This window comes from Primulina tabacum, chromosome 3, assembly GCF_025594145.1.
Source record: "Primulina tabacum isolate GXHZ01 chromosome 3, ASM2559414v2, whole genome shotgun sequence".
Lineage (NCBI taxonomy): Eukaryota > Viridiplantae > Streptophyta > Magnoliopsida > Lamiales > Gesneriaceae > Primulina > Primulina tabacum.
In genome coordinates, this window is record NC_134552.1 from 6198173 (window position 1) to 6208451 (window position 10279).

General features: G+C 44.1%; 1 protein-coding gene across 1 annotated transcript; it reads left to right on the top strand.

The window, feature by feature from the left end:
• The first annotated feature begins 7448 nt into the window (after window positions 1–7448).
• LOC142539650 (uncharacterized) lies at window positions 7449–9996 on the top strand. Its single transcript, XM_075645248.1, has 3 exons — window positions 7449–7692; window positions 7841–8903; window positions 9516–9996. Exon 2 carries the CDS (start codon window positions 7904–7906, stop codon window positions 8867–8869), a length of 966 nt encoding a protein of 321 aa, XP_075501363.1. The 5' UTR covers window positions 7449–7692; window positions 7841–7903; the 3' UTR covers window positions 8870–8903; window positions 9516–9996.
• Window positions 9997–10279: the final 283 nt, after the last annotated feature.

Below are 10279 nucleotides of genomic sequence, written 5' to 3' on the forward strand. Positions count from 1 at the left end.
GGCTGTGGAGGACCAAGATAAAGTGAGCTTCATTACCTCATAAGGAACTTTCTGTTACGTGGTCATGCCCTTCGGACTAAAAAATGCCGGAGCCACGTACCAACGATTGATGGATAGAGTCTTTTCTAAGCACGTGGGAAGGAATGTTGAAGTGTATGTGGACGACATCATGGTGAAGTCGAGGGACTCAACCCAACTCATACCTGATTGGTGGAGACCTTTTCCACCCTCAGATCTTATGGGCTGAAGTGGAACCCTCAGAAGTGTATCTTTGGGGTGAGTAGTGGGAACTTTCTGGGTTATATGGTGACAGAGAGAGGGATTGAGGCTAACCCTGAGAAGGTCCGAGCTATCCAAGAGATGGTTTCTCCCCAAGGACCAAAAGATGTACAACAGTTGACAGGGAGGATTGCAGCACTGGCGCGATTTATCTCGAGATCTGGTCACAGAAGCCTACCATTCTTCCGCATTCTGCGTAAGGCGAAGAAATTTGAACGGGGACCGGATTGCGAGAAAGCTTTTGGAGAGTTGAAGAAGTACCTTGCTGAGCTGCTTGTCCTGGCCAAATCGGCAGCAGGTGAGCCTTTATGGGTATATTTATCTGCTACTGAAGGAGCTATAAGTTCGGTCCTTGTCAAGCAAGAGGGATCAACTCAACAGCCAATCTATTATGTTTCACATGCACTCAAAGCGGCAGAGATAAGATACTCAGGATTGGAAAAATTGGCTTTAGCCTTAGTGATGATTGCAAGACGTTTGAGACCCTACTTTCTATCTCATCCAATTGTGGTGCTCACCAACAGTCCATTGGGGAGGATCTTAACTCATTCAGATATGTCTGGCCGTTTGGTAAAATGGACAACTGAGCTGGGAGAGTATGACATCCAGTATTAGCCAAGAACATCTATTAAAGCGCAAGCCTTAGCAGATTTTCTGGCTGAGACCGTGCATCAGAAGAATGAGGACCCTTGGAAAGTATATGTAGATGGTTTCTCGTCAAAGGATGGAAGTGTGGTGGGAGTAGTACTGGTCTCGCCAGCTGGGGAGGAGGTGAAGTTAGTTGTAAGGTTGGACTTTCGAACATCCAACAACGAGGCGGAGTATGAGGCTGTGTTGGCAAGACTTCGAGCAGCCAGAAACGTGGAAGCTACCCGAGTATTTATTTTTTCTGACTCACAGCTGGTAGCACAGCAGATGAAGGGAATATATGATGTGAAAGATGAAAAACTTATTGAGTATGCTCAAGAAGTAGATAGAGTCAGAGAGATTCACAGAGATTACGTTCGAACAGATTCTTAGGAAAGAAAATGAAAAGGCGGACACTCTAGCCAAAATAGCTGGAACATTGGGAAGTTGGAAGACTAGGGATGTGGTATTTCAAGTCGAACTCACACCTCACACGAGTTCGCCTACATTTGAACAGGAGGAGGAGGATTGGAAGACTGACATAATTGATTACTTGAAAAAGGGAAAGCTTCATGATAACCCTCGGGAAGCTCGTAAGTTGAGGATAAAGTGTTCGCGCTATGTGATAGTCGAAGAAGTGCTGTACAGAAAGGTCTTTTGCAGGGCCTCTTCTTCGGTGCTTGAGTTATCAAGATGCTGATTATGTGCTCCGGGAAGTACATGAGGGGTGCTGTGGAAATCACCTAGGAGCTTATGCTTTGGCTAGGAAAGTGTTGCTCGCATGATGCCCAAGAACTAGTAATGTCATGTGATAGTTGTTAACGTCATGCTCGGTTGCAGCACCAGCTGGCAGCGATGATGAAGACTATCCTAGCTGCTTGTCCTTTTGACCAGTGAGGAATAGATATTGTGGGGCCTTTCCCTATAGCTCCTGCTCAGAAGAAATTCTTATTGGTGGCAGTTGACTATTTCTCGGAATGGGTGGAAGCAAAGCCGTTGGCAAGAATCACTGAGAATGACGTCCTGAAATTCTTGTGGAAGAATATAGTGTGCAGATATGGGGTGCCTAGAAAGTTTATATCTGATAATAGGAGAAAGTTCCAAGGGGCTAAGATCCAAGCCTGGTGTAAAGAGATGAAGATCCAACAAATCTTTACATCTGTAGCTTACCCGTAGAGTAATGGGCAGGTGGAGGTGACTAATCGAACGCTGGTACAGGGTCTGAAGGTTCGACTTGGCAGTGCTAAGGGAAATTAGGTGGATGAACTACCAAGTGTCTTATGGGCGTACCGAACCACTCCAAGAGAAGGAACCAAAGAAACTCCATTCAGTTTGGTCTATGGTAATGAGGCAGTGCTCCCGGGTGAGATTGGGTTGGAATCAACGAGGGTAATGTTTTATGACGAGGACAATGATGCGAGACGCGCCACTAACCTTGATCTTTTGGAAGAAAAGAGAGAGGCTGCCAGCATTCACATGAAAGCTTATAAGAACCGCATTTCACAGTCTTATAATCGGAGGATCATTCAGAGAAACTTCAAGGTAGGTGACTTGGTCCTGAGGAAGGTGCAAGAAGAGCAGAGAGGAAAGTTGGACACAAAGTGGGAGGGTCCCTTCAAAGTTAACGAGAGGCTGGGATTTGGAGCTTATTACTTGGAGAATGCGCAAGGCAAGGCGTTGAAGAGGCCCTGGAACGCTTATTACCTTAGAAAATATTATTCTCGATTTTCTTGTTGATGTACTTCATTTCGAATTTTCGTATGTAATTAGTTAAAATTCAATAAAATCAAGTTCCCTTTTTCAATTCATAAATGTTGTTGTATTGTGAGGGTGACAAAAATTTTATTTTCCTGTTAAGGCATCGCCTAGCAGAGGAGCAGAGTGGGGAAGGAGAAAAATTTTATTTTACTGCTAAGGCATCGCCTAGTAGAGGAGCAGAGGGAAGGAGAAAAATTTTATTTTCCATCTAAGGCGTCGCCTAGTAGAGGAGCAAAGGGAAAAAGAAAAATTTTATTTTTCTGTTAAGGCATCGTCTAGCAGAGGAGCAGAGTGGTGAAGCAGAAAAATTTTATTTTCCTGCTAAGGCATCGCCTAGCAGAGGAGCAGAGTGGGGAAGGAGAAAATTTTTATTTTTCTGCTAAGGTATCGCCTAATAGAGGAGCAGAGAGAAGGAGAAAAATTTTATTTTCCTGCTAAGGCATCGCCTAGGAGAGGAGCAGAGGGAAGGAGAAAAATTTTATTGTCCTGTTAAGGCATCGCCTAGCAGAGGAGCAGAGTGAAGGAGAAAAATTAAAATTTTCCTGCTAAGGCATCGCCTATTGAGGAGCAGAGCGAAGGAGAAAAATTTTATTTTCCTGTTAAGGTATCGCCTAGCAGAGAAGCAGAGTGAAGGAGAAAAATTAAAATTTTCCTACTAAGGCGTCGCCTAGTAGAGGAGCAGAGTGCATGAGAAAAATTAAAATTTTCTACTAAGGCTAGGAGAAAAATTAAATTCTCCTGCTAAGATTTTGCCTAGCAGGGGAGTTAGGAGAGAAGGGATGGAGTCCTTATAACTTTCTTACGGAGAGTCATGGGGTGTAGATGTGAAGTTTTTATTATTAAGGCCACAGTTAATAATGGAGAAGTAGTGAAGAGATCGAAAATTGTATATTACCTATGTAAGATACGTCTAGTAAGAAAGAAAGAGAGGTGGAGATTTTATTGACCCTAGTGGTTTAATAACATCAAAGATAAACTTGGAAGAAGTAGTAAATTCAAATGCAAAATACTCAATGTTGCATAAAGCGAGTTTCATACATGCCAAAAGTGCGCAAAAGAAAATAACCAAATGTAAACGTCGCAAAAGTCGTATAATACTACGGAAAGTAAAGCAGTGCAGTACGTGACAAAAATGGCCCGAAGGCATACATCGTCTGCATAAATGGGAAAATAGCATAAATAGAAGAGTGCAGTCTAGGGATCAGGAGGGAGACTCGCTATGAAATCCTCTATGTCAATGAATTCGGTGGGAGCGCCTGGTGGGGGGTAGCCATGAGCCTTGAAGAGGTCAATCGCACCCTCGAAGCCCATCTCCAAGTAATGATAAGCTTTAGGACCGCAAATCTCATTGAATTCATCAGACTTGAGGAATTCTTCTTGGAAGGAGGAGGCTTCTGCAGCATGTCGTGCCTTGGCGTCTTTAAGTTCAGCTCGTGAATTCTTTAACTCTTCCTTCAGCTTCTGGATCTCTTTAGCTTGATCCTCTTTCAATCGCTGAAACTCTTATTTCTCCTTCAGAAGCTCGCCACATCGAGCTTGGGACTCCGAAAGCTCCTTAGCATGTGTCGCTTTCCGCCTCGTCTATGGTCGTTTGGAGTTGTTCGCGAAGAACCTCACCTTCACGTAAGTCGCGGCGGGCGCTGGACCTGAGAAGGTCGGCGCGCTCAGCCAACTCCCCGAGATACAGCATGCCCTGAATCAAGAAGACTAAAGTAAGAGAACAAGAGAAATATCAATCATATATCGAATATCAGGTTAATGTTGAAAAGAGAGATATGCCTCAGCAATACTGCTGCATGTCCGACTAGATAAATCAGACCATCCCAATGAACCGAAGAAAGTTGCGACTGTGGAGGAGGGGAGCTGAATAACAGCTTCTGAGCTATGTGAGTAGGGCCCCGACCCACGATGCTTGACTCCGGGGTATACAAAGGGTGTATCGTCGGCCCAGCAAGATGCTCATCGTCTGATCCAGACGCCTCTGGTCTGGGGACGAGGTGATTGAGATCTCGGAGATCTTGTGATTCCCTGCCTGTTGGACTGACTGACCGGGATCATTAGACGTCTTCTCTTTACCAGATGGAGGATGGGATTCAGCCTGGGGAGGTGGGGAGGAGGCTCGCTCCTGGGTGGAGGAGGATGAGCCTGCCTTTTTCTTCTTTGCAGGGGTAGGCAAGCCAGCAGGTTTCGTCGCAGTGATAGAGCATGTTCCCTTCATCCCTGTCTTGACCGCTGGGGCAACTGATTTCTGGGGTGCTAAAGATGAACTCCCAGCCTTCTTCTTCGCAGCCTCACGGAGCATTACAGCATTCATGACTCTTGTACCTGCAAGCAAAGACAATGAACCAAGTGAGAATATTATCAAGGAACATAATAAGCAAAAGAAAAACAAGAAACATGATAAAAATGAGAGAATCTACCAGCGTTCTCCTTCAGCTTAATTTTGGTTGAACTCAACCCGGCATGGCACAGGAGATCCTCTGATAAGAGTTGGGGAACAATAAAAAATCGATCTCCTAATACTCTCATTATGCGCAGATGCTCCTTATCTTTCTTGTAACCCTTGGAAAGCTTAGGCTTGGTGAAAGTGGGGTACCAATCAGTGAAACAAGTCAATTTCTTAGGGGGCTGAATAAAGAAGAAATATTTTTTCCAATCCTTCACATGACTGGGGGGTCCCGTCAAAAAGCTTATGGTTAGACCGGGAGGTCACATAGAAAGACCCCAAGAAATAGGAGAACGTGGTGCAATTTAGAGGAAGGTCTAAAGCCCGGAATAACACGACGAAGCAGCATATTGAGCGGAAAGCATTGGGAGTGAGTACACCTAAATGCACCTGATAGTACTTGCTCAACTCTTGAAGGAAATCGCACAGGGGTAAGCGAAGACCTACATCGAAATGGTGCTGAAAGAAAGTATAACAGCCCGTAAGGGCTATATAGGGTCGGTCCTCTGGGCTAGGAATGATGATCTGATGAGAGGAAGGAATATGCCACAAAGTCCTAAGTTTTGACTCGCTAGTAGGAGGAATGTGGGATGACAAGTGACCGTACCATAAGTTATCGGCGTTCGATATGCTCATCTGTTGGGTCACATGACGAACTTCTTTACCAGGACGGCTATGGGTGGTGACTTCCTCCTCATGAGAATCAAGGGTAAATTTAGGATCTGCTAGGGGAGTCTGATACTCTTGTCAGACTTGCTAGATCTCTCGGTGTCACTTGAAGAATTAAACTCGGAATTGGAAGAAGACATAAGTGTTAAGGATAATCAAACAGGAAAATGAGAGAACTGACCCGGAGGAGACGTGGAAAAATACTCAAAAAGTAGGACTGCAAGGATGAGCCGATGACGAGCAAAAGGGCGTACGCGCTCGTGCGGGGCGAGGGCGCGTCGGGTGAGCGTGCGGTGTCTTGGGCGAAGGCGTGCGGCAGGGCTGTCGGGCGAGCGTGTGATGCGCGCTGGGGGTGAGGCTCTAGGGCATAGGACGAGTTGCTGCGTGTGGTAGGGCGAGGCGAAGGCAGGGCGAGCTGGTGGGTACTCGTGGGCGAGCGTGTGGAGGGAGGATGCGCAGGCGCCTAGGTGAGGCTGTGAGGGGCGAATGGCGAGGGCGGCTGCGAGGGGCAAGCGGCGAGTGGCGAGGGCGCGCTCGGGCAGGGAAGGGGCGAGGCCGCGAGAGGCGAGTGGCTCGGGCGCGCTCGGGCAGGGAGAGGGCGAGGCATTGAGGGGCGAGTGGCGAGGGCGGCTGCGAGGGGCAATAAGAGAGTGGCGAGGGTGGCTATTAGGGGCGAGAGGCGAGGTTGGCGAGGCTGGCGAGGAGGGTGAAGGCGAGGTCCTGGCGGGGGCGGGGGCGGGGGCTCGGGCTCGGGCGAGTTCAGGCGAGTGTGCGCTCGGGCAGAGAGGTTGGCGAGGCTGGCGAGGAGGGCGAGGGCGGGGTCGGCTGGCGTAGGGCGTACGGGCGAGCGTGCGCTTTCTTGGGCGAGGGCGTGCGGCAGGGCGCTCGGACAGGGAGGTTGGCGAGGAGGGCGAGGGCGGGGTCGGCTGGCGTAGGGCGTATGGGCGAGCGGGCAGGCGAGGGCCTTCGAGAGGGCGAAGGCGAGGCTGGCGACTTGGGCTAGGGGGACGGCTGGGCGCTGCGCGGGGCTAGGTGCGAGGGTGAGGGGCTGGCAGGCGAGTGTGGCGCGGGCAATGGTGGAGCGGTGATGAAGCGGTGCTAAGGTTAAAGCGCAGGTGAGACGTAGATGGAAGAGAGTTACTGAATGAAGTGAATAGTAAATTCTGTGGGGGAGAAGTGACTATTTATAGGAGAGCTCGGACCAAATCTTTCCTTTCAGAATATGATTGCGATTTGATTTCTTTCCGTTCAGAACAAGATTGCGATATGATTTAATTCACTTCTAAACTTGTGGAATCTAATAAGCAGCAGAGGAGAAAATGCACGCCATCACCCTTGCGAATGATTGTTTCCGAAGAATCTATGATTCAATTTTTTTTTGGATCCTTGTAAATTGGTTTTCCAACGAGCGTCTTTTCGATCTCATGTTAGTTCAGTATGAGCAAAATTTTATTTAGACTGAATTAACCGACCAAATATAATTAATTCATAATTTTGATTTTCATTTTTAAAAAATTGGTTAAATTGATTCGATTTTGATTATCTTCACAAAAATTTAGTTTAACCGATTTAATATTTAAATAAAATTTATTTTTTATAGGGCCATAAATATATGCATAATATTGAATTGGGCCTGACCCATACTACAAAAATCTTTCACTAAGCCGGCAACCTTTTCTCTTCAATCAACCCTCGCATGCACCCAAGCTTTGAAAACCTGCAGATTCGAAGAAACCCAAGGCCAAACCTCAAGTCGATTGCCATCGCCGCAGCATCGCCGGAGTCTTACAAGTTATATCGTCTGTTATTTAGCTGCAATTGAAAAATCCAGTGATAAATGCCGCAGAGAGCGCAGAAAAGAAGCTCGATCAGCTAAGAACAAGAAAAAGTTCGATTCTTTGGTCCAACATCAAGTAATATATATATAGTATGATGGATTCATTTTGTTTATATGCCCTGTTTTTGGTTGCTTCTAATTGATCAGTGTCAATGAATAGTTAATTCAGCGGAGTTTGTGCTTTCTGATGATGAGATATTTATTTTTGCAAATTGTGTTAGCAGTCCCGGGAATCAAACAAATCCTCCACAGAGTTCAATTCGAAGCATGTCCAAAAATTAACTCCCATGGATAATATAGTAAAAGGTTGCGTTGTGCAGCCCCAGAAGGTGAAGAAATTCAAAAGGAAATCAAGTGATCTGATAACTGTAAAGGGCGTAAGTAATGAGAATTGCAGTGGACAACTTTCTACAATAGCAGTTTCCAAAATTAAGTCGAAGGAATCCAAGAGAAAAAAAGGTTTAGGAGGGTGTTCGAAAAGCGGTTTCAGCCAGTATCTTGAAATGGAGATGGAAGGAAGGGCTTTATTTGCAGAGGATGATTTAAGATTTGAGAGGAAACTTGCGAAGAGACTCAAGGTGAAAAATGGGAGGTTGAGTGCCGCCAATGATGATACTGACTCATTAATCGATGTAATACCTTCTGTTCTTGATTCTGTTGCGGCAACTGAAGGAATTCCTGAAAGTACTGAGAGTGGAAGAGTACAAGATGAAAATTCAGATGATGAACGGAGTGAAGATTCTAACTCAAGGGTTGGTAGTTTTGAGGAGCATAACAATGTGGTGGAGGAGGTGATCTTACCAAATCATACCAAAAAGGTGAAAGGAAGGAAAACAAAGTTTAAAGAGTATCTTGAGGCAGACATGCTAGGTGACAGAAATTTGGCTGAAGCTGATTTGACATTGGAAAGGAAACTCACAAAGAAACTCAAGATAAAGGAAGGGAACTTGCGGGGAGATGATGAAATCAACATGTTGTTTGATGGTATTCCTTCAGTAATTGATTCATCAAAGGATGGGCAGATGCAAATTCTTCCTAGCAAAGACCTCGATAACCAATTTTCAGCTGCAAAACTTAAAACTTGTAAGCGACTCAAAAAAGAACAAAAAACCGAACTAGCAAATGATTCAGATATTAGAACCTCTGTTAAGGTTGAATCATCTTTCGCTGATGTGGTGCTAGAAAACTTTCCAAACGAGGCACCAACAAAATATTTGCATCCTCATCTTAGATCTCATGGTGGAGATGGATAAAAAGAATACGATCAACTACGTCTCCAAGTACGAGGTACAAATTTACCTTGGCATGTTGATTCCTTTTAATTTTGTACTGATTGAGAGATGCTCGCCATTTTCCTTGTCGAGTGCACTCCACGTTCTCTCTCTTTGGCAAAATGCCTAGTATACCCTCTTTTGTTTTTTCGTAAATTTTGAAGTTAAAGAAATTATTTTGAATTCTTTTCATGTGTACAATGTTAGTAAATATAATTTTTTAGCTACTAAAGTTTGAGGTGGCTTTGTTTTAGATTGAGAATTAATCTATAAAGTGCATGATTGTCAATTTATACCAATAAATAAATAAGTGAAGGTGCAGTGCACTTGACAATAAGTAAAGTGTATGATCTATTCACCATGATGTTATATCTCCTGATTTACTTGTTTTTCTTCAGGGATATTAAATAACCTTTCTGACGTTGAGCTAATAACGGGTGAAGTCTTTAGATGTATTCAAGTAGGCCGCATATTACTATATTCATTTTGTATCATCTATTTATATGATATTTGGAGTGTTATTTCACTTTTTCAACTATCGTTTGTTCTTATGAATGCCTGCTTCATTATGGAATGGCAGAGCAAATTTGTTGGCATTCCATTCTCTGATAACTTGATTTATATGCAGTCAGCTAGCCACAATGTTTACTCTCAAATTGTTTGTGAAGATGTTGTCAGATCATGTTCTAGGGAGATAAGTGGCTTCGAACAGTTGAGTTTGATGCCTCTTCTAAGTTTCTTATTGTTTCCTCTTTTTTCCCTCATTTGCCCCCAGTTGAACTATCAATGAATTAGAAGTTTACAACTTTTTGCGCCAGTCAGATGTATATTTTGGTTTACACATTATTTGAGAATTTGTGTATATGGTTCTAACGCAGTCGTCAATAGTTAACACAAATAGGATATTCGAATGGAAAAAATTGATGAATGGAACTAATATGTTATGAACGTAAAATGTATTGAATTATATTGCTGGTATAATAAGAAGAATTACAGGAAGACGATTCTCACCCCTACTCTCAAGAAGGAAATACTCCCTCTTGCCCTAGCTTATCTAGCATTCACATAGCAATATTTGACATACCCACTCCAACCCCCCCCCCCCCCCCCCCCTTGCCCTAGATTATCTAGCATTCACATAGTAGTATTACTTTTTATTGTGAATATCGGTTGGGTTGACATGTCTCACAGATAAAAATTCATGAGACCGTCTCACAAGATACATACTCTATTTTTAGTCTTTCTACTCTCTTTCTTACTAAAAAGACTTGTTCTCTTGAATATTTTAATTAAACACTTTTATTCCCTAGACCTTTTAAAAATGTAATAAAATTAGTTATCACCATCAATTTTATTGTTAAATATAATGACAAGGATTAAATTATGATATTT

Coding starts and splice junctions, on each gene's coding strand:
- LOC142539650 (XM_075645248.1), top strand. CDS start 7,904: ATGGATAATATAGTAAAAGGTTGCGTTGTGCAGCCCCAGAAGGTGAAG.